This window comes from Suillus fuscotomentosus (assembly GCF_016647785.1).
Source record: "Suillus fuscotomentosus strain FC203 chromosome Unknown F5891scaffold_1, whole genome shotgun sequence".
Taxonomy (NCBI): domain Eukaryota; kingdom Fungi; phylum Basidiomycota; class Agaricomycetes; order Boletales; family Suillaceae; genus Suillus; species Suillus fuscotomentosus.
In genome coordinates this window covers 1,763,122-1,789,076 of record NW_024539513.1, presented here as the reverse complement: position 1 = coordinate 1,789,076, position 25,955 = coordinate 1,763,122, and the positions used below count along the sequence as shown (strand labels likewise).

At 45.4% G+C, this 25,955-nt stretch overlaps 8 protein-coding genes across 8 annotated transcripts; 3 read left to right on the top strand and 5 right to left on the bottom strand.

The window, feature by feature from the left end:
* Positions 1-344: 344 nt before the first annotated feature.
* On the bottom strand, positions 345-1,233 carry F5891DRAFT_994393 (uncharacterized protein). The gene is made up of 2 exons (XM_041378297.1): positions 1,043-1,233; positions 345-980 (listed from the first exon to the last, which is right to left on the bottom strand). The coding sequence occupies exons 1-2, from the start codon at positions 1,164-1,166 to the stop codon at positions 892-894; spliced, it is 213 nt and encodes a 70-aa protein (XP_041234253.1). The 5' UTR covers positions 1,167-1,233; the 3' UTR covers positions 345-891.
* Positions 1,234-1,806: 573 nt separating this feature from the next.
* On the top strand, positions 1,807-3,514 carry F5891DRAFT_974022 (Pkinase-domain-containing protein; the record flags this gene model as incomplete). The annotated part of the gene is made up of 4 exons (XM_041376407.1): positions 1,807-2,490; positions 2,523-2,894; positions 2,943-3,060; positions 3,138-3,514. 4 exons carry the CDS (start codon positions 1,807-1,809, stop codon positions 3,512-3,514), a joined length of 1,551 nt encoding a protein of 516 aa, XP_041234252.1.
* A 242-nt stretch (positions 3,515-3,756) lies between these two features.
* On the bottom strand, positions 3,757-5,556 carry F5891DRAFT_994387 (P-loop containing nucleoside triphosphate hydrolase protein). The gene is made up of 6 exons (XM_041378296.1): positions 5,415-5,556; positions 5,251-5,362; positions 4,700-5,195; positions 4,285-4,647; positions 3,930-4,231; positions 3,757-3,872 (listed from the first exon to the last, which is right to left on the bottom strand). Exons 1-6 carry the CDS (start codon positions 5,493-5,495, stop codon positions 3,856-3,858), a joined length of 1,371 nt encoding a protein of 456 aa, XP_041234251.1. The 5' UTR covers positions 5,496-5,556; the 3' UTR covers positions 3,757-3,855.
* F5891DRAFT_994384 (uncharacterized protein) lies at positions 5,546-6,413 on the top strand. The gene is made up of 3 exons (XM_041378295.1): positions 5,546-5,694; positions 5,749-5,876; positions 5,925-6,413. Exons 1-3 carry the CDS (start codon positions 5,554-5,556, stop codon positions 6,049-6,051), a joined length of 396 nt encoding a protein of 131 aa, XP_041234250.1. The 5' UTR covers positions 5,546-5,553; the 3' UTR covers positions 6,052-6,413.
* A 3,079-nt stretch (positions 6,414-9,492) lies between these two features.
* On the bottom strand, positions 9,493-10,874 carry F5891DRAFT_1180214 (uncharacterized protein; the record flags this gene model as incomplete). Its single annotated transcript, XM_041365889.1, has 6 exons — positions 9,493-9,630; positions 9,664-9,828; positions 9,871-10,128; positions 10,239-10,364; positions 10,417-10,536; positions 10,584-10,874. 6 exons carry the CDS (start codon positions 10,872-10,874, stop codon positions 9,493-9,495), a joined length of 1,098 nt encoding a protein of 365 aa, XP_041234249.1.
* A 362-nt stretch (positions 10,875-11,236) lies between these two features.
* Positions 11,237-12,429, bottom strand: F5891DRAFT_1206052 (heat shock protein 70; the record flags this gene model as incomplete). Its single annotated transcript, XM_041369031.1, has 4 exons — positions 11,237-11,262; positions 11,367-11,770; positions 11,826-11,908; positions 12,418-12,429. The coding sequence occupies 4 exons, from the start codon at positions 12,427-12,429 to the stop codon at positions 11,237-11,239; spliced, it is 525 nt and encodes a 174-aa protein (XP_041234248.1).
* Positions 12,430-13,081: 652 nt separating this feature from the next.
* Positions 13,082-13,426, top strand: F5891DRAFT_1180212 (uncharacterized protein; the record flags this gene model as incomplete). Its single annotated transcript, XM_041365888.1, has 1 exon — positions 13,082-13,426. One exon carries the CDS (start codon positions 13,082-13,084, stop codon positions 13,424-13,426), a length of 345 nt encoding a protein of 114 aa, XP_041234247.1.
* A 10,313-nt stretch (positions 13,427-23,739) lies between these two features.
* Positions 23,740-24,740, bottom strand: F5891DRAFT_974016 (uncharacterized protein; the record flags this gene model as incomplete). Its single annotated transcript, XM_041376406.1, has 6 exons — positions 23,740-23,792; positions 23,856-23,967; positions 24,027-24,052; positions 24,103-24,350; positions 24,404-24,460; positions 24,706-24,740. The coding sequence occupies 6 exons, from the start codon at positions 24,738-24,740 to the stop codon at positions 23,740-23,742; spliced, it is 531 nt and encodes a 176-aa protein (XP_041234246.1).
* Positions 24,741-25,955: the final 1,215 nt, after the last annotated feature.

Here is a 25,955-nt window from a genome sequence, read left to right as displayed (position 1 = left end):
GTCCACGTGGCTGCTTCCAACCCGGGGACTTGGCCAGGCTCCTTCCCCGGTGGGAAGGAGCCTGGGACTTGGCTAGGAGACCTTTCCCAGTTCACCGTCCTCCGACATACAACAAGTACTTTCTTCATGTCAGAATCGTTATCGGCCAAGTGTAATCTAGTACTATAGCTTATAGAAACAATTATTACAGATCCGTCAAAATAGCATCAGAATTAGCCCAGGTGGCAGAATATCTTTCAACTTTGCATCAAAAGACAAAAATTGTTGACGAGTATGACTCGCATTGCCATTATAACCAACTTCCATGCCACAGATCAAGCTGCAAGCTTGCAAGCTTCTCGAGCGCGCAATGACATCACCCTGCAATCAGCGGTAGCTTCATGGATTTGTCATGAAAAAACCCGAAGTTCCAAGTTAAGGACTCCAACCTCGAGGCTTGTTCCTGAACTGCCCTCCCGGAAGATATTGGACGCAATCAAGGCCCGTCCACGACAACTAGTAGAGAAATAGACATGATGAAAGGTAATTAACTGCTAGCAGTATGCATCATTAGCGAGGCTGGGGCAATATTATAAAAGGGGCAGGTTTCCCCATCGTCCAACTATGTCTACAGGTGAGTCCCGCCCTAAAACTGTCCACTCCTAAAATTAGATCTGGGCAGACCCTTAGGGCATTAGGCATTAGGGATCATCAGGGTCCTCACAAAGCCCGCCATAACTGTTCCTTGAGTAGCTGCTAAGTAGTGTAACAAATGAATAACATGGTCTTGATCGATGTAAAGTCACAATATGATGAATGGATTTTATGTAGTAGTGGAAGCCGGTTGGAACCCGGAATCTGGTAGATGCATACTGCATTAATATAACGTTTAATAACATATGGAAGCTACGTTCACGCACGGTGATAAGTATAGAATCCAGTGCACCTCAAGTCAAAATGATACGTACACCACGTTCCAACAGGTTCGGTTCTGACCAGCTCTGATGGTACTTGCTAGTGATTAGCTTCGAATCGGATCTCAACCATACACTCCAAGACAGACCAGGATCCGGAATATGATAGTTGTAGCTGGCCGGGTTCAGATCACTCCCGGTCCAGATATCATGAACCAAGAGTAACAATGTTGGCAAAACCCGTGCAAACCAAAATATATTGACGAATAGCATTAACAGCTAGACTAGCGCCAGGTTCGTGGAAATGCATGGGAATAAGAATGACAAGCTGACTTTTACGTTGACAATTGAGTTGAAGCGCTGACGTTCTGACCTCAATTGGCTTGTTGAGCGTGGGTGGTCGTCGCTGTTGCTTACTCAGCCATCGTCAAACGCGTTCAAGACGGATCTTCCAAGCGTATCACCCTTTTTCATCACATTTTTACCCCTCCAATATCTGGTCATCGCTAATATTGTCAACGTTGACGGAACTATAACTTGATTTGATCTTTGGCAGCTAAAAGCCCTGGTCCAGGGCTTACAAACATCTTTTACGAGAGGGTTTAATTGCCATTTCTCGCCTTGCCATAGGCAGGTCACCGTCAACGGCTGGGTTCTTCCCGTTCATCCCACGACAGATTTCGATTATAATTGATCATCACCATCACCATCACCATCAAACTTTTTTCAACTGTTTCAAGTTAGCATGCTGTCTCTGTAGGGCACGACCTTACCACACCTCTCCTTCCTTTCATCTGCGATTGGTCCTCTAACGAATACGATTCGCTATTAGGTCAGCAACGGAGACTAGTAGCCTCTGGTAACCCCCACGTTTATCTCGCCGTTTCTACCCCACTTGTCTTCTTTCACATCAATGCTGGTTCTTGACTCAGCAGATACCGCTCAGAGCGAGGGCGAAGGCCCTGATGGCTCAGACAAGCCCCCGCTTGATGGCACTACTCTACACACTTACCCCCATCCCAATTCTTTCGTCAACGGTACCACGTACCACTCGACTTCGCATATGCAACCGCCCAAGGTAGTCAAGGGTGGAACCCCACGCTCGGCAACGCCCTCCGTAACAGATTCGCCCTCACCATCGGAGAGCGAGAATTGGAGTGCTCCTTCAACCCGTCCTCCAAGTCAGGCTGTAAGCCGGGCTCCTAGTATGTCGGGCGGTGTCTCAGGCAACAGACTAACCGTACCGAATACGTCAAAGACTCCTCAGAAGGGCAAACCTCTGCCGTCAGAGAAACCACCTACCAGCCGCTCGAGGGCACCATCCAACGCTCACTCGGACAGTGGACAGAAATTCACTCTCAAAGATCTCATCACTGCGTCTGCACCTAAACTCTCACGCAAGTCTTCTGCCCGCTCAACTAGCAGCAAGAAGTCAGATTCCGACGTGGATCGAAAATCGGTTGGTGGTGAGAGTACAGCCAGTTTAACGCAGAAGTACGGTGTTTGCCAAAAGGTTGCTATTGGCAAGGGGGCCACTTCTGTCGTCCGCCTAGCCCACAAATGGGATAGAAGTGAAGAGAAGCTGTACGCTGTCAAGGTAAGCAGACATGCCGTCTTTACCCATCGCAGCCTTTGGTGGCTGGTGCTCATCACGTCTTTTATATCAAGGAGTTCCGCAAAAGACGAAAGAATGAATCAGAAAAGGAGTACGTCAAGAAACTCACTGCAGAGTTTTGTATTTCCTCCACGCTGCACCATATCAACATAGTTGAGACAGTGGATCTCGTTCAGGACGAGAACCAACATTGGTGCGAGGTTATGGAATTTTGCCCTGGTGGAGATCTCTACGCTGCAATCAAGAAGGGTGGTATGTCGCCCAGTGAAGTCGAATGCTGCTTCAAGCAGATGCTTTCGGGTGTTTCGTATCTCCACAGTCAAGGCGTCGCACATCGTGATATCAAACCGGAGAATCTCTTTTTCGACACCAAGGGCCATCTGAAGGTGGGTGAACCATGCATCGTGTGTTATTGTCTTCTTATGCTTTTATAGATCGGCGACTATGGCGCATCGACTGTATACCGCCTGCCATGGGAAGCGACAATTCACATGTCGACGGGGCTTTGCGGTAGCGAGCCGTACATTGCCCCAGAGCAATTTTTAGGCAAACGTAAGCCACATACAACCCTCTTTAATCCAGTTGCCTAACTGCGTAGACAATAATTTCTTTAATTTGACTTAAAATAGCATACGACGCCCGTTTAGTTGACATATGGGCGTGCGGTATTGTGTATTATTGCCTTCACTTCCAAGAGATGCCCTGGCGTGCTGCTCAAATGTCCGACACGCTCTATGCGGCGTATGTCGCAGCCTGTGCAGTTCCCCACAAAGACAAGGATAAAGACAAGGATGTCGTTTTCCCACCGACTATCAACAACCTGAGCCCACGGGCGTGCCGCAGTTTAATCCGGAGGATGCTTGAGCCAGACCCGAAACTACGTTCTCCGATAGAGGACATCGTGGCGCATTCATGGGTGCAGGGTATAGAAGTTTGTCATGCTGTAGCAAAACCCACGCACGTGCATGTGCATGCGATGCAGCAAGCGCAGATCATATCATCATGAGGCGTTCTTGCGGGGGCATGTCGCGTGTGCCAACACCTTGTATGTTGTAACCTAATATCAGCCCTCTTGGAACACAGCGCCGCCTGTATTCTTGAAGCATAATACACAGAACAATACGCCTTCTGTCGTAGTATCCAATTCTCTTTTTTCTGCTATTACATCTGTCACTGTCTGCGCACCTGCTTACCATAGCTTCTTGTAGTACTTACTTGGCCATGGAATCGATGTCTTATGTCACCTACTATTGTCGAACGGCACAAGGACTCCTTTGCAATATAGAATATGTCATAGAACAGTACGGTATTGTGGTATGCAGTAATGAGGTAGGGTAAGATCAAGAATTATGCCCCGTCGTTGCCTAGAAAGCCAAAAGTCAATAAAGAATTGGATTGGATCTAATTTGTCGTCAACATACCGCTCTCCTTCGTCCAATCATCATGTCGTTTGATATCCACCTCGGTGACCGTTGGTCGTACGTTGTCTAAGCTCTTAATGAAATCTGCTAGTCTCAGTGGTGGTTCTACAAGCTCATCGGAATCAATATCCGACCAAGTCTTTTCGACGGCGTTTGAATCCCCGGGCGAGCATGGTGTCCACTTAGCCTTCCCTGACGACGAAGAAGGTGGTATAGGTTTGAAATGTGTCGCCGATATGACTTTGCGAACTGGTTGCATAAGAGCATCGCGAACTACGATGGATATATCCGAGCCAGAATACCTAGGTAGTAGTTGGGTGGATTACTTCACTAAGATTAGGCTAGAAGATCATACCCTTCTGTTCGATCGGCCAAAAGACGATAGTCCTTTGGCTCTAGCTCGCATGGCGTACTGCCAACGTGGATTTCAAACATTCTTTTCCGTGCGTCCGGGCCAGGAAGTGGAATATATATTCGTTTCTCGAAACGACGTTTGATTGCAGGATCAAGTTGCCAAGGGATGTTAGTTGCTCCGAGAACGAGAACGCCAGTGTCATCATGGCCAACGCCATTCATTTGCACCAAGAACTCAGTCTTGATCCGCCGCGAGCCTTCAGACTCAGATTCGTTTCGTGTTCCGGCTAGAGAGTCGACTTCGTCGATGAAGATAATTGCAGGTTTTTGTTCGCGAGCCATTTCAAACAAGTTCTTTACCAGCCTAAAGGGAATTTGTGAGGCGAGCTGAACATAACCTAGCGCCAAGCACCAACCGTTCTGAATCGCCCTGCCATTTGCTGACCAAGTCACTTGAGCTGACGCTGAAGAATGTACTTTTGGCTTCTGTAGCAACAGCTTTCGCAAGGTAGGACTTGCCCGTTCCCGGCGGGCCATATAGTAGGATGCCTCGCCATGGTGTCCGTTTTCCAGTGAAGAGATGGGGAAATTTGATAGGAAGAATAACAGCTTCTTTGAGGGATGCTTTCGCTCCTTCCAAACCAGCAACATCATCCCACTTCACATTCGGTTTCTCTGCTAGAATGGCGTTTGAAAGACCTGCGCGTAGCTTCTTGAGCTCAGGGTCTTTGTCGTCATCGGGACTGTCAGTGGAGCCCTTGCCCCCAGTGCCATTAGCAGAACCATCAACGCTGACGGCTTTACGCGACTTCTTCTCATCTCTCTGTAAATGCTTCTTCAAGGTCTCTGCACGTGCAAGATACTCCTCGATCTTTGCCCTGACGAGTAGCTTGGCTTTTTCATTCTTCTCGTCTACATTTGGATGTATACTGAGTGCAGACTGCAGATTTTGCGGAAGTGGACATACACTTCTGAGCCAGCATGAAGTAGTCGAGTGAATTCATGTACTGCTTGTACGCTTCAAGATAGTTCTGCTTTTCATCATCCTCGATAGCACCCTTGACAAGCTCTATGGCTTTCTTGAAATCTGTTAGAAATATGCAGATCCAGAAGATCTGGGACGCCACTCACATCTAGATTGCTTTGCGATGACATGGAGTGACGAAATGACTGAAAGGCAAGCTTTGCCGCAGTACCATTGATGGATGACATAAGCAATTTGGGTTAATTAATAGGCGTCGTTCAGACTCTGTCCTTCGAATGTTGGAACATGGCAAGTACACCGGAATGGACTTCATTACCAACTATACTTTTCGACGGATTGTTACCCAAGCTCGCTATGGTGCTTGAGCTCACCCAAAAAGCAGAAGGGACTGCAACTCCTGTAGCCAAACAAGCACTGCTGCATGCGGTATGTCCTTTCCTACGGCCATATCATGGAGTAGTTTGATCAGCGTCCTAGTAGACGAATGATTTCAGACATGCACTTACTCAGGCGAAAGATTATGCAAGCACACTTGCAGGAGGTGACCTCTTAGTGGAGGAGCAGGACAGTGTAGTTGCAATGCTCGAGATGCTGAAGCAGCACAAGCAGTGAGTTCCAAATCCTGTCTTGACTACGGAGAGCTAATTCACCGCCAGGCAGCAATTAATACAATTTGCATTGGAGGTTGGATCTTTGTCTACTATCGCAATCTCCAATACCAGTTCAAAGATGGAGATTGATTCTACTGCTTCAACCCCATTTGCTTCTGGTGGTCAATTATAATACGGGACTCGGGATGCGCCGACTTTGTCGGTACAAACTTTGCTTGTCTTTGGCGGGTGCGATTTTAGAGTCTGTTCGGACAGCGAATTTTCGCAAAATTCAAAATTCAAAATTGCTTTATCATATTACAAGCATCTGTCACATCATGCTGATAACAGGTATCGATAAAGTCGTTGTACACCATCCAGCAGAATGCACTGCAACCCTGATCAAGACCCAATGGACATGGATGATGCAGAATCTGATTCAGGTGACACATTGAAGTTAATAGATGTCAATATGGAGGAAGATGATGATGAGTTGGATGTGCTGGAGGGGTTGTTCTATCCTGCAGCTTGAGCAGTCTCCATGATCGTTGTTGACGCAGCTAATCAGGCCTTTGAAACATATTCAAAGGCCCACCTTGAGAAGATACTGTATCACACCTCAGCTCTGTTGGGAATTGTATGGGTCAATGAACTTCTTGCTGGGCACCAGACTGCATTCAATGTGAACTTGGTGTATGCCGGCATATTTTCTATGTTCTGTTAAATCTACTTCATACTGTGGGATGTCGAAACTCAAAGCATGTCACCCTTGAGGAGCAATTGGCCATCTTTCTCTATGGATGCGTCACAGGTCTTTCTGTTCGCCACCTTGGTGAGCACTTTCAGCGCTCTAATGACACAATATCAAAGTATGTCATTCATTCCTATCATACTACATGTGCTTGTTGCTGAAAGTCTGCAAAGGTACTTCAAACACATTCTCACTGCGTTCTCATGCCCCCCTATCTATACCACATACGTTCAGTTACCTGATGCCACAAACCCGATACCCCCTGAAGTCTCTCAAAACCCCAAGTTCTATCTGTACTTCACTGACACCATCGGCACTATTGACGGCACACATATAACGTGTCACCCATCGGCTGAGCAGTGTCATGGAGCTCGCAATTGTAAAGGCACTTTGATGCAGAATTGTCTTGCCGCGTGCTCGTTCAATATGTTTTTTTTCTACATGCTAAGTGGTTGGGAGGGATCAGCAGCAGATGCGCGTGTTTATCATGCTGCTCGCATGACAGATCTCAGGATCCCTCCGGGAAAATACTACCTTGCCGATGCTGGATTTGCATCCTGCAATGAGCTTCTGGTCCCATATCATGGAATATGCTACTATTTGGCTGAATGGGGCCGGGCGAATTTAGTGTATGTCATGCTAAAGGTTATCTACTGTGTACTTACTTTGTTTTAAAGGCCCTGTAACCACAAAGAGCTCTTCAACTTACGACACGCTATGCTTCGCAACGTCATCAAGTGCATATTCGGCGTCCTCAAAAGCCACTTCAAGATCCTCCTCCTTCCACCCAACTATGCGATGGAAGTGCAGGCACATATCCCTCCAGCATTGTGCTTTGTGCACAATGTCATCCGTGTTCATGATCCAAATGACTTACAAGACTATTGCAATGTAGAGAATCATGCCTCTCATGGTGTGATATGGTAGTTTTCACTAAGAAGTACATAGCACGAACTCATAGCATCACTCTGTGTACTATCCACAGTGATTCCTATATGATGCGCAGCTTTCCCACGCAACGCGCGCCATGCGCGCACCATTCCCGCGCTTCGCGATGTATACGCGCGCGCGCTTTCCCGTGCTTGCGCGCCCTTTAGCGCCAGCCATCCAGATGCATCCATCCACTGTCCACCATGTTCTCTAGTGCGTATATTTCTATTTCTCTCATTGCATATTATTCCATCTTTATTTTTATCATGGACTCTCACATATATATATTTTTACATACCTACTCGGTAGCGCTTCAGCTCCGCATGACTGCGCTTAGGCGCGCTATATAAGCGCCAGCAGTACATACTATTACTCACTTACTTTTTACTACACTTTTTCACCCATCTTTACTTACCTACTTAATACCTAGAAAGTCATAGTAGATCTCTATTCATTTGCATCACTCTTCTCTTATCTTGTATCATATCATCACTTAAGTTTAGTCTTTCTTATTTCGCGCCTCGCGCGCGTGCCTTTCCCGCGCTTCGCGCTAATACGCGCGCGCATTCTCACGCCTTCGTACCTTGTGCGCACCTGCGCTTTCTCGTGCTTCGCATTTCTGCGCGTACCTCTAGATCTTTGCTGTACTCACTTCCCCTTTAGGGTCGAACGCACTTGTCTCCTCAAGTAACGCAGACTAGGCAACGCGTGACCTTTCAACATTTATAGATACTGTCAGGAGCATCATTTGTTCCTAGCAGTATTGTTGTTTCTACAGCGACCTCGATCTCGATTCAGGAGCACATGACACTGGTTTGCTTGCTGAAGGTCCTCCTGACAAAGAAGCACGTTGTAGAGAATCATGCCTCTCATGGCGTGATATGGCAGTTTCCACCAAGGAGTACATAGCATGAACTTGTAGTGTCACTCTGTGCGCTACCCGCAGCTATCCCTATACAAGGCACAACTTTCCCGCGCCATGCGCGCACCATTCCTGCGCTTCACGATGTATACGCGCACACGCGTTCCCATGCTTGAGCGCCCTATAGCGCCAGCCATCCAGATGCATCCATCCACTGTCCACCATGTTCTCTAGTGCGTATATTTCTATTTCTCTCATCTGCATATTGTTCCATCTTTATTTTTATCATGGACTCTCACCCATATATATCTTACATACCTACTCGGTAGCGCTTCGGCTCCGCATGACCGCGCTTAGGCGCGCTATATAAGCGCCAGCAGTACATACTATTACTTACTTTTCAACTAACTTTACATTTTTACAACTTACTTTTCCTACCAGTCACTTACTAGTTAGCAGAACATAGTAGAGATCTATTTGTCTACACTTTGCACCTCTCTTCACTTAGCTTGTATTATATTATCACTTAAGCTTAGTCTCTCTACCATTTCTGCACGCGCGCATGCGCTTTCCCGCGCTTCGCGCTAATACGCGCGCGTGTTCCCGTGCCTTGCGCACACCTGCGCTTTCTCACGCTTCGCTTCAGCGCATACCACTAGATCTTCGCTCCACTTGCTTCCCCTTTAGGGTCGAACGCACTTGTCTTGTCAAGTAACGCAGACTAGGCAAAGCGCGACCTTACAAACATTTATAGATACAGTCTGGAGCCTCATTTGTTCCTCTCTGTATTGTAGTTTCTACAACGTGTTCAAGTGCAGACATGGCATGATACAATTGCGTATCAGATATGGGATGATTATAACAGAGAATGACAGTGCAGAGGTTTTCCAATTATCCAAGAAGTTTTGTAGTCCGGTACTAGTACTTATTCAGTTTTTGTTCCGGTAGCTACACAGTATAGAAGCACATGCAGTCCCATTCAGTGACTCAAAGCTACATCATTTTCATGCAAAGTCTATTCTGCAAACAAGCGGTCTTCACACTGATACATTGACAAGTAATAAAGTTTGAAAGAGACGTGTAAACATAAACTAATTGAAGTACTGTGATAAGAACAACTTCCAGAGCTCATCCTTCTGAATGGAAAGGTACGTATCAGCGATCACAACATCACTTTGAATGTGTGTCATAGCCACTACCATCTCCGAATCAGTCAGACCCTCCTCCTGCTGCACACACATGATTGCCCTTTGCTTGCATACCGGGATAGGATCCACTGAGTGAGCAACAACATGCGTCATGTGTTCTTGCATGTGCGGGGTGCATTCTTGCATTGCACTTGTCGCACTGTTGAAGGCTGACCTAAGACCGTGAATTTTAGTGCTCATGTGGTCAAACACCTCTGGAAAAGAGATGCCACTGTGGCGCTGCAATTTCATCAATTTTGATGAAACTGATGTGCTGCTCACACCAGTTTTCATGCAGTCAGGAGGGCGGCCGATGATCCTTGGGCTATCATCACCGTTAGCAGCTCTATGTTTGCCCAGTGCCCTTGAGGTGGTGGGCGTAGAGGACATGCTAGTGGTGGAGGACTCCAGAATATTTGTACCAGCGAACAAGGGTGGTTGGCGTGCAGGATCAAATATGATTGGAGAGATTGGTGTGTCTGGCACCAGTGGGATGTTTGGGTTGGCATGCTCGGTAGTGTTGAGTGCTCTCTCCGAGTTCTGCCAGACTCCAAGTCAGCGATTCCAAATTCACTAGAACTGGTACTTATGTAGTTTGGCAGGGTAGCTATACTAGTCATGGGGGTGGTACTGCCGCCTTGGTGACTGACTGCCGCTGCAGGCCACATGGTAGCATGGTGCACAATATCCCCTCTTTCCTTTGATGGCAAAATGTCCTTTAAGGTATCATAATGTGGCCAGCCTTTGTTCTTGTACTGCTTTGCTTGAGGGATACTCTAAACTCAAAAATATATCAGTGCATAAGTTGCCATAACAATGATGAAATACCTTCACTAGGTCTGTCCAGACAGACTCAGATGCCTCCGTGATGTTAGCACTATGCTCCAGACTGAAATCGATCCTGGAATAATTTGCTAGCCTGTCGACAACATTGAAAGTCCTGTGAATCTGAAGGCTCATCAGTAAGTACAATTGCACATGATCTAAGATCTTACTTGAGACCATTTTGATTGGCATGCCTCTGAGGTCTTGACACAGCCTTGCATTGACTGATCGGCAGCCATCGCAGCAGAAGTGGCAGCCCAGAATGTCTTGTCGAAGTTGAGGCCTTCTCCACCTTTGGTGCGGTGTGTGGAGATGTGCTGGATGAGCCATGACTCATCATTTAAAGACCAAATAGTGTGCTCCTTGGTCTCAGGTATGATTTCCCTGGCTCTCTTTCCACGAGTTCTACAGCAGAGAGGTGTGGTACAGGAGGAGGTGCGTGTCCCTCGAGTAACTGGCATTATAGGTTATCGATAGAGTCCGTCATGCAGGTCACATTGGATAGCTTGGGAACATGACAAAGCAAATTTGAATTTTGAATTTTGCGAAAATTCGCTGTCCGAACAGATTCTTATGCTCTTGAAGGTCTCTTTGATGTTGACAACATATTCCTGGGCCTTACAGGGCCAGGTTTAGTTGATTTGTTCCTCTGTCACACCACTGCTGCTGGCTTGTCTTACTATTTTTGCACACCACATTATATATACAGTACACTAATGGTATTCAAAGTAAGATTATGAAAGCTCTGAAAAGCTCTGAGTTCTTCTGAAACCATTCTGAATTGCTCTGAAAGATGTTTTTAAAATCGCTTGAAAAGCTTATTTTAAACTCCGCTCAAAACACTTAGCGCTTCAAATCTTACAAAGTCCTGATATAGAGTTAAGGTTAGACGTGCACACATACAAAAAGGTATGTATTTCATAGCTAGCAAACAACGATAAAAAGTAATCTACTGGTAGGGTGATTGAGCTGAAGCAGGAGATCCTGTGTCTTCTCTGAAGTGTCACCAGAAAGGATAGTGGCTAGAATGGCAGCACTGTAAGCAATAGCCTTGTCAGGGTTGATGCTCTTGTTGGGCTCCTTGCCATTGAAGAAGTCAGACATGAGCTTAACAATACGGGGAATACATGTGGAACCGCCGACAAGGACAATTTCATGGATGTTCACCTTGTCGATCTTAGAGTCCCGGAGGACCTTCTTGACGGGCTCGAGCATGCTGCGGAACAGGTCTGCGCACAGCTCCTTGAAATGGGCATGAGTAAGGGAAGTATAGAAATCTATACCCTCAAAGAGGGAGTCAATTTCGATGGAAGTCTGGGTGGCCGATGACAGAGTCCACTTGGCAGGAATCGATACCCTCAAAGATGGAGTCAATTTTGATGGAAGTCTGGATGGCCGATGACAGAGTCCACTTGGCATGCTCGCAAGCCGTACATAGACGATGGAGTGCACGAGGGTTGAAAGGGGATGAGGACAGGAATAGAGGTCTGGGTAGCTGGAGACAGGGTGCGCAAATGGGCACAAGTAAGGGTAATTTCGATGGAAGTCTGGGTAGCTGACAGGGTGCGCAAATGGGCATGAGTAAGGGTAATTTCAATGGAAGTCTGGGTGGCCAACAGGGTGTGCAAATGGGCATGATGTAGAGACTGATATCTCTGTGGCCTTGCAGAGGTTATATATGCGACCGTCTCAAAGTACAGTTTGATGCACACTTGTGTCAATACCTCTCCAATCATTCCCTATGCAAAGTGGAACTCTCCTGTGCCAAGTGCATGCTACCTTCCCGCACATCAGCTGCCCCAAGCACTGCATTCTCGTGCTTTCCCGTGCTTGAAGCGCCCTATGTCGCACATCCATCCATTGTCCAAACTAACCTCACTGGTACATGTTCATATCATTTTCTCCATATCAGACCATATTATATTTTAATGATTTCTCAATTCTCATATCATAAACCCTTATTACATACTCTACCTACTTGCTTTGGCTCCGCTTCAGGAGCACATTTTTAGACATATATAAGCGCCTATAGTTCATATTTTACATCATTGAATCATATAGAAGCTCCTTGCACCTCACTATCAGTGTAAAGCTCACCCATCACATGCCATAGTTGGTAGCTATTGGCAATAAGAATATCCTTAATGTCTATTATGAATTTCTTCTTGTAAACCCACCTTGCACTTTCCCCACACTACCTTCCCACGCATCGGCTGCCCTAAGCGCTTTGTTCTCGTGCTTTCCCGTGCTTCATGTTGGCTGATGAGCAGCACCCTCCACACCAATCTCTAGATCTCTGCTGTACTTGCTTCTCCTTTAGGGTTGAACACACTTGTCACTACAAGCATAGCAGCTTAGGCAAGCAAGACCCAACACATAGTTCAGTATATCCCCATCTGAATAGTTGTTTCTACAGTGAGTAAGGGTAAATTTCGATGAAAGTCTGGATGGCCACTGATGACTGAGTCCACTTGGCACACTTGCAAGCACATAGATGGTGAAGTGCACGAGGGTTGGAAGGGGATGAGAATAGTCATTGTTCCCTTTGCTGTACTGTGAGGTTGCTGCTTGGTACAGCATAGACCAAAATGGTAATAATTTAAACTCTGCTTAAAATTCACTTAGATTGATCTAATCAGCAGAAGATAGCAATCTACCTACAACCCCAATGCCTCGCCAATCTCACTGTCAACAACTGCTCAATGAAATAGATACTGCTACTCTAGATGTAGCCAGAGCCTGGGCTGAACATATCCAGGCAGATGGTGAAGTCTCTGAGTCTGATTCTTCATCCTCTGAGGACTCTGTCATCAGGACACCATCACCACCCTCCCCTATGTCCCCTATGTCCCCTATGTCCCTCTACATGTCTGACTCTTCTGATGACTCCAACATGTCAGAGTCCATCAAAATTCATCAGCATTTCCTCCATATAATGGGCTCCCTTGCTGCTCTTCAGGAAGAGGTGGAGGAAACACATTGTAGAAGAGGAATGGGAAGTGGGGTTATATGATGGTATGAGATGTACTCAAGTAGTCCTTGATGAGCGAGATATATGTTGGCCCAAGGGGATTGCTACTGAGAAGGTTCCTCTAAGTGTATATTATGGAGGGAAACACTGGACTGGGCGCTTGGTCAAGCCTGGTAAGGTGCACGACGATGAGCAAAGCGCTAGCGAGCAAAAGTGACGTGAAGTGCTGATGAGCGACAATGGCCGACAACTCGCGACTTATAATGGAAACACGCACTTGAACAGAAGCGGTGCGCACATGCAGATGGTGGAGCACAGCAACTCTTAATGAGTCAGAAAACTAATTGGCAGAGTTTCTAGTAGTGTACAGTGGTGGCGCTCGTATTATACTTAGATACTTAAGAGATAAGAGGGAGAACTTTTAGACTTAAAGTCCAATGATGTGTGGGCAGAAAGATGGATATTATACAGTTTAGGCGTGTGTATATATACTAAGTAATGATAAGCGCTGTCAAGCGCTAAAGCGAACTGAGAAGTGAAACAGATACAAAATAATATGTAATAAGGGTCCATAACGGAAAACATACGAGATATGGTCATAAGCGCCAGAGATATGTCAGAATTAATGAGAATAGAATCGGAATATGCACCAATGAACCAATGTAGGACTTAGAGTCCTTGTGGCCTTGTAAAGGCTATTTTTGCATTGTCCCATAGGTCCTTGTGTTGCGCACGCCAATGCTAACGCGGCGCATATCTTTCCCACTATTGGCCGATGGCTGCGGCTCGTGTGCGTATATCGGACCGTAACGGCTTTTACTCGGCCCTGTCACACGTCCTTATCCTGTCCTATTCATGTCCTCCGCTGGTCTATCGGTGCATATTTCACTTGTTTTGGAATAGACTGACCATAATTCCAACACTAATTCGTTTATATAGCTATTACTTTCGTCATGGACCCTTATGACCTACAGCCGCTACCTACTCGGCTCCGAATAGCGCTTCAGCGCGTCCTCATATATACTTGTACGTACAAATTTCATGTATCTCTTACCTCCCATATAGAATCCATCACTCGCACGCATTACCGTCTGAACCAAAAGTCTAAACTTCGTGTCAACCGCCACGCGTAACTATCGGCCTTTCGCGTTATTCCTAATACTTCACGGCACCCGCATATCTTCCCGCACGGCCACACTTTATCACGCGTTAACGTATCTTCGGCCACTCAACCTCGTTCTGCGCCGCATTAACGGCGGCTCGCTCATGCTCGCATCGCATTGCGTTCCATCCATTCTCAACCACCCTTATTAGTTTCAGTGATTTCCCTCCACTTTTATATAGAGGAATTGTTCTCAGTAGCAATCCCCTTGGGCCGAATCATATACTCACGTCCAGAGGTCTATTTGAGTTTCACCCCACTTCACCCTTTCTTCCCCTTTCACCCCTTCTCATCTAGCTATCATTCCTCACACACACCGAATGGACATGGAATGGATGGATGGAGGATGGGTGATGGAACCGAAGATGCGCACACCAATGGGCTGTAGAGACTCATGCCTCTCATGGTATGATATGGCACTTTTCACTAGGGAGTTCATTGCACGAACTTGCAGCACCACTCTGTGTGCTATCCGCAGTTATTCCTATATGAGGCGCAGCTTTCCCGCACACTCTTCCCATGCTTCATGATGTATATGCGCGCATGTGTGCGCTTTCCCGCACTTGAGCACCCTATAGCACCAGCCATCCGAACGCATCCATCCACTGTCCACCAAATTCTCTAGTATGTATATTTTCATCTCTCTCATTTGCATATCATTCCACCTTTATTTTTATCATGGACCCTTACTTATAGATATCTTTACATACCTTACTTGGAAGCGCTTCGGCTCCGCATGACAGTGCTTAGGCACCATACTTAAGCGCCAGCAGTACATACCACCTTACTTGACTTCCCAACTTTTGGACTGATAACTACCCCCTATTTACCTAGCAGAACATAGTAGAAATCTATTTGTTTACATCTTGCATCTTGCATCTCTCATCTCTTATCTTGCATCTAATCATCACTTAAGCAAACTCACTCTCATTTCCACATACACGCACACACTTTCCTGCACTTTGCACAGCACGTGCGCATGTTCCCACGCCTTTGTGCCTTGCATGCACCTGCGTGCTTTCTCGTGCTTGGCATTGGCCAACCAGTAGTGCCTTCAGCACATACCTTTAGATCTTCGCTGCACTTGCTTCCCCTTTAGGGTCGAATGCACTTGTCTTCTCAAGTATAGCAGACTAGGCAACACGCGACCTACAACATTTACAGATACAGTCAGGAGCCTCGTTCGCACCTCGCTGTATTGTTGTTTCTACAGCGTGACTGAAGCACTTGTGTGCGCGAGCGGCCGATGGAGTGCTCAAATGCGCTGGGTAAGATATGAGTTGCACTATATTAGGAAGTGATTGGAACAATTGGAATTTAGATCCCTGCAAGCCCACAGAGATATTAGTCTCTACAACATTGTAACACTCGGGTTGGTGCTGGGCACGTATCTGGTCAAAATCATATCTTACATCCTTTGACACACTTCCGATAGTCCAAATGTTCCGTGCACTCGTACGAGTTGTCTGAAGGTTGTCCGCTCATTCCCAAGGCCTTTCTAGCTTTTCCAATCCTCTGTACCATGTCCTATTCTTGTCCATTTGACTTCGCTGGTGCGTTTTTCACTTGGTTATCTGTTGTTGATTATGTCTAGGGGCACATACATCGAAAATATTTGCTAATACATATTGATATGCACCTTGTGCATTATTACATGTATATCTTCATAGCGGCTCACCTTGAGTCTTATTACATTTTGGATGTCTTATCTCACTACAGTTTTTGCCTACACAGATTCCAGACTTTCACATTGTAGGATATATTCTGGCTTGCTAGATACTCGCAACTCACTTCACTTCCCTTGCTTTGAGTCATAGTTAGTAGTAGTCACTTTCGGAAATTAGTACTTTGCAATTGACCTTTGTTCATTTGGAATGATTGTTTGGCCTCACTGCTGCCATTTTGCTATTGAAATCCTTAAGTCTTTCGACGAACTTCACTAGTCATACTACACAGGGTTCTATACTTTGACAAACACCATATTCTCTACTGGAAACCTTGCTGTTGCACCGGAAGCTTGCCGGAAGCTTTGCGCAACCTCAGACCTTCATTTCTTGATGTTGGACCTTTACCGGATGCTTCGGACAACGCATCGGACACTATGGACAATTCTTTGGAACTCTGAATGTACTTGAGGTATCCTTCCCTTCTCTCACCTTCAATCTTAACAAGATATCCCTTGCATTTTATCAAGAGATAATCCTACAGGCAGTCTCTTTGGGACGAACATCTCACTCGCACTTTTGAGTCTTAAGGTAACACCTTTTGTATAGCCCACCAGGAATCAACTCTTTACAACATGTTCTTAACCGTCCAGATGAGCCCCCTATGCAAGCACCATAGATCCAACTCCTTTACCATTTTGCCATTCATTGCCCTGATTTGTTCCAAAAGAAGCTATGCATCCCTCCTGAGACTTTCGATGATATTCTCAATCAGATCAGTAATCACCATGTTTTCCACAATCAATCCAACAATCCCCAACTTCCAGTTGTAGTGCAGCTCACTATCTTCCTTAATCGAGTTGGCCACTATGGCAATGCAAGTTCTCCTGAGGATATCTCCCAGTGGGCAGGGGTGTCTGTTGGGTCAGTCATTAACTGTACCAATTGTGTTATGGCTGCCTTGCTGGCAGAGCATGATAACTTCATCTCCTTCCCCACTCTTAACTCTGTTGATGCTGCTCGTGCCCGAGCTTATGCTCTCAAAACCTTGGGCTGCCCAGAGTAGCAGAATGGTATCTTAGCTGTTGATGGATCATTGTTCAATCTTTATCAAAGGCCAGGTCTCTTTGGGGATGCCTTTTACAGTAGGAAGTCTCAAATTTCCCTCAACTACCAGGCATGTTTTATTTTTTATTTTTTTTGTTTGAGGCTGATTTTTCTAATTTTTAGGTGGTTATCATGCCCCATAATCTTACTATAGTTGATTATTCTCTTTGTCACACTGGTAGTGCCCATGATGCATATGCATTCTACTCTACCCACATCTATCAGAATCATCAAACACTTCTAGGTAATAACCATTGGATTTGGGCTGATAGTGCTTATCCAATAGAGCCATGGTGTATTCCCCCATTAAAGAAGCCTATTGGTGGGGCCTTGACCCCTGAGCAGAAGAAATTTAATACTTTCCTTTCCAAGGTATGTGTCTTATTTTATTGTATTTTTCTTGATTTTTCCTAGTATATATTCACATTTCTTTTAGATTCGTATACAGGTAGAGCATACATTTGCTGCTCTTAAGGGCTGTTTCCAGTCTCTTCGAGAGCTCCGGCACCCACTGCAGAATAAAGAGCATCTGAAGTATCATTCCTATTGGATCATGTGCTGCCTCATCCTGCACAGCATGATCATTTGGTTTGAGGAACATCGTGGCATCTCTGGGGGTCCAGATGGTACTGAGAACTGGGCCCTTAGAAGGTAGGGGTCAGATCTTATACTACCTCCACAGCCAGAAGACCTTGACATTAGTGAGGTAGGAGATACCTCATCTGAAGGTACTACTGGCCACCAAGCTCATGCACAGTTGATGGAGTACTTAGTGGGGTAGAGACTTACAAGACTTACAGGAAACAGGAAAGGGTCAACAAGACTAGTGTATCGATGATAGGCATGTACTACATATAACAAAGCATGTGAACATATGACATACCCTAAGTGTCCAAAATCATGAATACAAACATGCAGAAAAGGACTGCTACAACATCAGTGAAACAACAGCAGTAAAATGATATAAGCAGTTAGAAGGAGATATGATGACAACAACAAAAGTACAAGCCTAGTTAGATACCAAGCTCCCCTTCAATTTGAGAAGCTCGATTTCGAGCTGGAGCGCGTTGATGAATGACAGTGACCTTGTTGTGTTTGAGGCCAGCTTGCTCGCATTGGAAGTCAATGTTGAGTTTATAGGTGTAGGAGTTGACCTTCGTGATTTTGTACTCAGACTTTGTGGCCTTCACAGTGTAGACATACTGAATCCTGTTGACAAGAGAATTGACTTGCTCATGCACGTCCCTGACGTCAGATTGGACCTGGTTCGAAAGGTTGGACTTCTTGTATGACCCACTCTGTCTCTGCATGGGTGGCATTGACCGATTTGAGGATAGGCCTGCATGTGTGGATGACAATCCTGTCAATGATGATGCGATGGATGGTGGGGGTGAATGAGCGTAGGAGTGACTCATTGTGCGATCCATGTGGGACTTGAAGGTCCCATAAGAGGTGGGCGGGGGTGTAGGTGGTGGTGAGGGCGATGTGAAGGGGTGTTTGCCAAAAGCATGGGGCTCCTGGCCACCCAGCCCAGTGTCCCATTCATCATCATCCATCATGTCATGATTGTCATCCATTATGTGGCCAGCAGAAGTGGTGAGGTTGGGGGTGGGGGTGGGATAAACAGCAGGGGTGGGATTAGGGTCATCAGTCATCTCCATCATCTCATCTTCAGCTTCAGGAGGGGGGACATGTTTACCTTTGCCCTTCGATGTGAGTGCAAGCACATTGCTTGTGTGATCTGCCCCCAGTGTAGAAACAACAATACAACGAGGAACAAAAGAGGCTCCTAGCTGTATCTATAAATGTTGTGAGGTCGCGCGTTGCCTAGTCTGCTATTCTTGAGACGACAAGTGTGTTCGACCCTAGGGGAAGCGAGTGCAGCAAGGATCTAGAAGTGTGCGCTGAAGCGAAGCGTGAGAAAGTGCAGGTGCGCGCAAGGCGCGGGAACATGCGCGCATATTAGCGCAAAGCGCGGGAAAGCGCGCGCGCATATGCAGAAATAATAGAGAAGTTAGACTCAAGTGCTAATATGATGCAATATAAGAGAAGAGAGATGCGAAGTGTAGACAAATAGACTTCTACTATGTTCTGCTAAGTAAAATGGTGGGTTGTAACTAGTAAGTTAAAGGGAAAGTAAGTGAAAAGTAGTTTTTGAAAGTAAGTTGTACTATGTACTGCTGGCACTTATATAGCGCGCCTAAGCGCGGTCATGCGGAGCCGAGGCGCTACCGAGTAGGTATGTAAAGATATATATAAGTAAGGGTCCATTATAAAAATAGAGGTGGAATGATATGCTAATAAAACAAATGGAAATATACGCACTAGAGGGCTTGGTGGACAGTGGATGGATGCTTCTGGATGGCTGGCGCTATAGGGCACTCAAGCGCGGGAATGTGCGCGCGCATATACATCGTGAAGCGCGGGAATGGTGCGCGCATTGCGCGGGAAAGCTGCGCCTCATATAGAGATAGCTGCAGGTAGTGCACGGAGTGACACTACAAGTTCGTGCTATGTACTCCTTGGTGGAAACTGCCATATCACGCCATGAGAGGCATGATTCTCTACACCGGAGCAGACCAGAATGTCTTGGGGGCATATGCGGGGTTGTTCTTCCAGAGGTCATTGAGCACCTCATACCACGGAAACTCTGAGACTACTTGCTCTAGATGTATTTTAGATAAATTCATCAAATAAAAATTAAATAACATACAGAGAAGATTATTGCTAGTGTTAGGTTGAGACGGGTCAACACCCGCACTGGTCTTGGAGAAGTGACCACAAAGCTTCTTGTATTTGTTCCTAAGGCTAAAAAATGCAATGAATAAATACATGTGAAGAAGGGAAAGGACACACTAAGTCAAACAATTTAACATGACTTGCGTGAACTTAGCTAGCCCCTCAGAATACAATGTCTCATATTCCCCATCCTTCTCAAATACACAGCGCGTGATCACCACATATATCTTTGTTTTATCACTTCCAGATGGACAGCCTTCATTGTCGGATTTCTTTCCTCCTTCGTTGAACAGGATGCAGCAGTTGGCAGGATGGGTAGACAGGAATTGCACAAGAGTGTTAGTTAAGTCGATGTTCCACCAAATCTTAATGCTGGAGGATGTATCAATCACACTGTCCCTCAGGATGGTGTCAGATGGACCAGCGGTGGATATGTTACTGGTGGCGGCCTGGCCGCATCCCCTCATACTGCAAATTGAAGTGGCCTTCCCCCTAGCATGGGTAACTCTTTGGGTTTGGGTGGCCATAGGTGGCCTATGGTGGGTCTGGGAGCATACTTTGAGTCACTCTGAATGTTGTACTGGAGGGCATACAGGAGGGATGGTGTACGCATGGACCAAAGTTCAATTTCAGACTTTGACGGTAGTCTGCTGATGTTCTGTAGAGTTCTGAAAGAATCTGTTACCAGTTCCAGAACCTTAATAATTTGACTTTGAATACCATTATTGTATTAAAAATATTTTCTGTTCTGACAATGTCCTTTGACTGAACATAGCATAAAACATGTTTAATGATAACATTAATAACATTTTTTTTTTGTTCTAATGTATGTTTTTATATAGGACATACTGCAAATGTTAGGATAGAATGTCTGTAAAATGGTAGGAGTGCAAACATATTAAATTTCCACAGTCACAATATTATTTATGTTAGAATTATGAATACACATCATGTGTCCACACCGCACATTGGATGCACGAATAGAGCGGATAAATCAATTGGTGCAGATGGAATAACTAATATAATTCACAATGTTCTCTTCAATAGATTAATTGTTCTAATGGAGAGGTAGTTTGATTGGATAGAATGGATCTGATCGCACCAAACAGAACAGTTGGATTTGCTATAATATTTGGACATGTGCGGGAATACATACCACAGTAGCTACCTGAAGCTGCAGGAAGTAAAATCTGGTAGCTACTTGTTTGGTTGTCTTCCTTCTATTTTCTTTGTTTCAGGTACTTAGTAGCTACTTGTACCACATACTTTCTTTGTTTCAGGTACTTAGTAGCTACTAGTATCACATACTTATGCCTAATCCTTTGTTTATAAGTTACGAGTACCTCCCAAACCATGCGAGACGATAGACTCATACCATGCTTTTGCTGCATATATGTCAAGCAACTCTGCACCCACGTGATCGCACTCTCCCTCGCTGCGCTTCTTCATCTGGACTGGAAACAAACACATAGGTACTACTACATGCCCCATAGCAGATCATGGCATATCTGCTCACTGGTTGAGCCCTGGGTGGGGCGAGCTGGTCAATGTTTCTGAGGGACGCTCTATCGCCAATCTCTGACGACTTCCATGCTCTCAGGCAATATTAGCTGGAGTCCAGGTCACACTATGACCATCTCCCCAGTCCAGCCATCGAAATTGTTGTGCCACCTCACCATCTTGATTCCAAGTGTTGTCCTTTACATTCACACCATCTCTTCCAGTTCTCTTTGTGCTCACACTCAAGTAACACGTTCTCACTGTGTCTCCTCTAGTAAAATCAATTACCTGGACCCTTGGTGAGTTTCAAGCTCTATTATACATCATTGGCAGCAACTCATTTTATCATCTAGGATAACAGCTGCATGGTGCAGTGCCCACAATGTTCCGATCGAAAAGATCTTCTCAAAGATACCTCTCGCCAAATGTGAGCTTGCATGGATGGTATTTCATAGCAACTTATACTGATGCTGATTTCAGTTCCCTGGGCCATGGAAGTCGACAATGCCTGGAAATTCTAGTCCATACGCCCTCTCTGGAAGAGTCCATTGTGCATATGGCCGACAGAACTGCAGGGGTTTATCCCACAGAGCTACAACAAGAGCCAGCGCCCAAGCTGGAGCCATCACTTCTGGGGCCTGTTAGTTATACAGAAAGTATGCATCTTGACTTCTGTCTAGTGCTTTCAGTGTACTCTGGGGCTCATACTTCATGCACTTTAACTACATGATCTGTCCTGTGCATGATCTTGAAGTCTCTGCCTTGAGTAATGTTCAGTGTATGCCCAATCCAGTATTTGTCTGGAAGGTGTGGCAAATTTGGTCACCTCTCAGGGTATTTCTTTCATGGCTTGTGAGTGCAAATTAAAGTTATTTTGTGTAACTGCTCAGAGTCACCATTAGCTTGGAAAATCAGTGACTGTGATTCCCTATGCACCATACCAACTGGTCATGGAGGGATGACCGATCACATGGACTACCAGTTAGTTCTGAATCCCAAATGCATTTTGTCAAGACACTCATCATTTCTAGATTCCTCAGGGGCGTGTTCACCTATGTCTATTATAGCAGTCTTATTTGAGAACACCACATCAGCATGGGTTCTATCTTGCAGATGATTGTTAGTGGGCTTACTGTTAATGAGCAGTTGGAGTTGGTGAAGGACCTGAAGAAGTACATGGAAGGACAAGGCATCATGATAGTATGAGCTGGCATGAGCCCTGGGCAGGGTGAGCTGGTTAATGTTTTTGAGGGACACTCTATCGCCATCTTCAGTGGGCCTTCTTCTTCCCCTTGCCACGGAACATATTTGTAGATGAATTCAATGAAATCATGTTAGATGTGTTGCCAGGAGATTATGGTGAGCATGAGATAGGGCTATGCATGAACATATTCATGAACATGCGTGACAGAGTTTTACTTCACTTCAGACAGTCTGAAAGAAGCAGACAAAGCACCTGCAGATGCACCTGAGCAAACACTTGACTACCTCGCCATGTTGACTCATCCAAAAACGCCACCCCATCGACTGGATCTCAAAGTTGACACTATATGCGCAATACAACGAAACATGTCCATCGAGAATGGAGTGGTGCGAAATGCGCGAGTGCACATCACTGTGGCTCTGCATCACAGATTCATGGAGGTTGAGATGCCTCACACAGAAGAGAGACATTACCTGCCTCACATTACGTTCTCTTTCAATACTGCCAGGTCGAGCTGGACCATCAATCAAAAGCAATTTCCTCTGTGGCCTGCTTATGCCACCACATTCAACAGATGTCAAGGACTCATGCTCGAGAAAGCGGATACTGGACCTTCATACAGATTCATTCACACACGGTCAGATTTACACTGCACTATCAAGCATGCAAGAGACATTTGGGTGCTATTTCCTACAGATGCTGAGGAGAAGACTACGGTGAACATAGTATACAGACACCTGTTATTGTAATCAGACACGTGATGTCCGAAGGTGATCAGTACTCTTGTATGTGTGAGGCTCCCCCTCCAATGACTTTAGATAAGGTGTTGTATAGTAGTGCCACCTGAGATACAGTCAAAATGAACCCCTGCAGTACAACCCTGTGCAATAAGCTAAGTAAAGAGTCATCAGAAAGCCCAGTAGATATAATAAATTCCAGGACTATTGAATCTTGTCAGCGACATCGCATAGAAAGTACATCATATGTTCACCTTTTTGTGTGGTTCATGTAGTGGTGAGGCAGCACCCTGTCCTGCAGATAGACTTTTGCAAGCATCTCTTGAGACTTTGTCATCACTGGAAGCTTTGTGCTTACCAATTTCGACTGTGTGCCAAAGCTGTATGGAAGACTTTCCACTACCTAACTGTGACACTCCAGCAGCGATCATAAATAGATTCTTGCCAGTGGTACCAGCATGGACATGTGCCTATCATGTAGATAGGAGAGCTCAGCAATTGTTTAAGCTCATATTGGAAGATGACATACATCAATTGCTAAGATTCTGTCACAGTCTGCATGAAGCTTCAGACACAATTTAGAAATACTTGATATGAATGAATACCATCATGCGTCAATGTCTGCAAGATCTTGTGAGTGGAAAAATCCCAGATATTTAGCTGTCCTGAAGTACTGCCGCCCATGACAGCAAATCCGCCATGAATGTACTTGACCGGGACCCACAGACCAGCACTGATAGCTTGCTGCAAGCACCCCCATGGTTCCCCAGTTTCTAGTTGATATAGATAAAATCCAGTACAGAGGTTGGATACAGCAAGATATTTGTGATCTGGGGATAGACTGGTGTGGCCACTATTGAAAGGTACTTGAGAACTCCAAACTATATACTCAGAATAGGAACATACAATAGGGTTTTAATGGACATAAAGTGCTTTCGCTCCAACATCACTACATCCCAGAATCTAGAGCAAAGGAGTGCAGTGAGTGGACATGTTATAAGTCAAAATCACCCACATTGAGCCATGGTGCATATATGAAACAAGAAGGGTATGATCCGCATACTTTGTCTCTGCAAATCAAAGAGACATGACAATTTCCTCTGAACCCTCATTGATGCCTACAGTGGGAGGTTGCTGGAGTTCGCTAATGATATTCCATTGCTCTATCAAACACATCAGCTGGTCAAAGCCAAAAGGCCAGAACACACATTACCGCCGACAATATTCCACAATTGAACTTCATTTTGGGCACCTGTAGCAACAGTACCTCAGACAATAGCAGAGAGAGCAAGGTAACAAGTGTGCTTTATATCCCATTGAAGGTACAACAATTCAGATGGTGAGTCTGAACAATGTTGGGTCTTGCAGAACCTAGCTGCTATTCAACCCTAAAGGGTTTCTGGACCAGGCTCAAGGCTCAGAGAAGAGGAAATATGATGAAAACTTGCTGATCTCTCAGACTCATACTGGTAACTGGTGAAAAGATCACTTGATTATGTAAGCTACAAAAGTGCCAACATAAGGTAAGGTAAAAACAGTCTCTACCAGCCCAGCCAGAAATGAATCCCTACACCATTACTGAGAGATCCTGGTCGCATCACAAATCATCAAAGTCAACAGAGAAAGGATGCTAGAACAAATAATGCATGGTGTCGAAAGTGACTGAGATAACAGTTCCACCTTCCAAGCCGCAAATGATATGATTTTCTCCAGGTGGTACCCACTCTAAGGACAAAAGGCTAGCAGGGCTATGGCGATGCCCCTCTACAACATGTAGGAGGTTTGTAGTTTCAGTTGACCAAATTGTAAGTCTGCCATCTAGGCCCCCGGCAGCTAGAAAATTCCCCTTTGCACTGAAAGAAAGGGTAGTAATAAAATCGGTGTGTTCACCTTGCAACTGTCCAGTGGATACATAGTGGAGAGGCATAGCTGCCACATAAGTAGAGACAAAGAAAGAGTGACCTTTGCTTTAGTGTCACACTGTTGTGACCTTTCATCAGAGTTTCAGGACTGTAGGCGGCAGCTGATTTGTTCAGAAAGAATAGTGGGAGTGAGCCAGTATATGTGATTCTGAAAGAGGATAAACCTTGTTGTAGAAGAAAGAATATGTGCTCCTTAACGACTAAGGGTACAGAATGGAATGAAAGGTCAAAAGTCAGAGACAAGTCAAGGAAATTGAATCAAAACAACTACAATAAATGAGTGTCCCTATCTTCAGATTGGTTTGCAGTACTAGAGTCGCTGAAACTTCACAGGCAGTTCATTGGTGAGCCTTCTTCGTAAACAATGTCTTAATTGCAGGCTTAATGAACTTGTTTACAACATCATCTTTCTGCGCGTCCACACTGAGCTCAACAACAGTGCCCCAAGCTTCATGGGTAAGGTAATACTCACCCATCCTGGATGTTCAATGACACTGTCGTCAGCGGCCTATGAAAAACACTACAAGTACAACACT

What these genes read in the sequence shown, in the direction of transcription:
- F5891DRAFT_994384 (XM_041378295.1), top strand. Translation starts at nt 5,554, where the DNA reads ATGGCAAGTACACCGGAATGGACTTCATTACCAACTATACTTTTCGAC. An exon ending in AACAAGCACTGCTGCATGCG is followed by an intron (nt 5,695 to 5,748) that starts GTATGTCCTTTC and finishes GCGTCCTAGTAG; the next exon opens with ACGAATGATTTCAGACATGC. An exon ending in ATGCTGAAGCAGCACAAGCA is followed by an intron (nt 5,877 to 5,924) that starts GTGAGTTCCAAA and finishes ATTCACCGCCAG; the next exon opens with GCAGCAATTAATACAATTTG.
- F5891DRAFT_994393 (XM_041378297.1), bottom strand. Translation starts at nt 1,166, where the DNA reads ATGCTATTCGTCAATATATTTTGGTTTGCACGGGTTTTGCCAACATTG. An exon ending in CTATCATATTCCGGATCCTG is followed by an intron (nt 981 to 1,042) that starts GTCTGTCTTGGA and finishes AAGTACCATCAG; the next exon opens with AGCTGGTCAGAACCGAACCT.
- F5891DRAFT_994387 (XM_041378296.1), bottom strand. Translation starts at nt 5,495, where the DNA reads ATGTCATCCATCAATGGTACTGCGGCAAAGCTTGCCTTTCAGTCATTT. An exon ending in CTTCATGCTGGCTCAGAAGT is followed by an intron (nt 5,196 to 5,250) that starts GTATGTCCACTT and finishes ATCCAAATGTAG; the next exon opens with ACGAGAAGAATGAAAAAGCC. An exon ending in TGGCAGGGCGATTCAGAACG is followed by an intron (nt 4,648 to 4,699) that starts GTTGGTGCTTGG and finishes AATTCCCTTTAG; the next exon opens with GCTGGTAAAGAACTTGTTTG.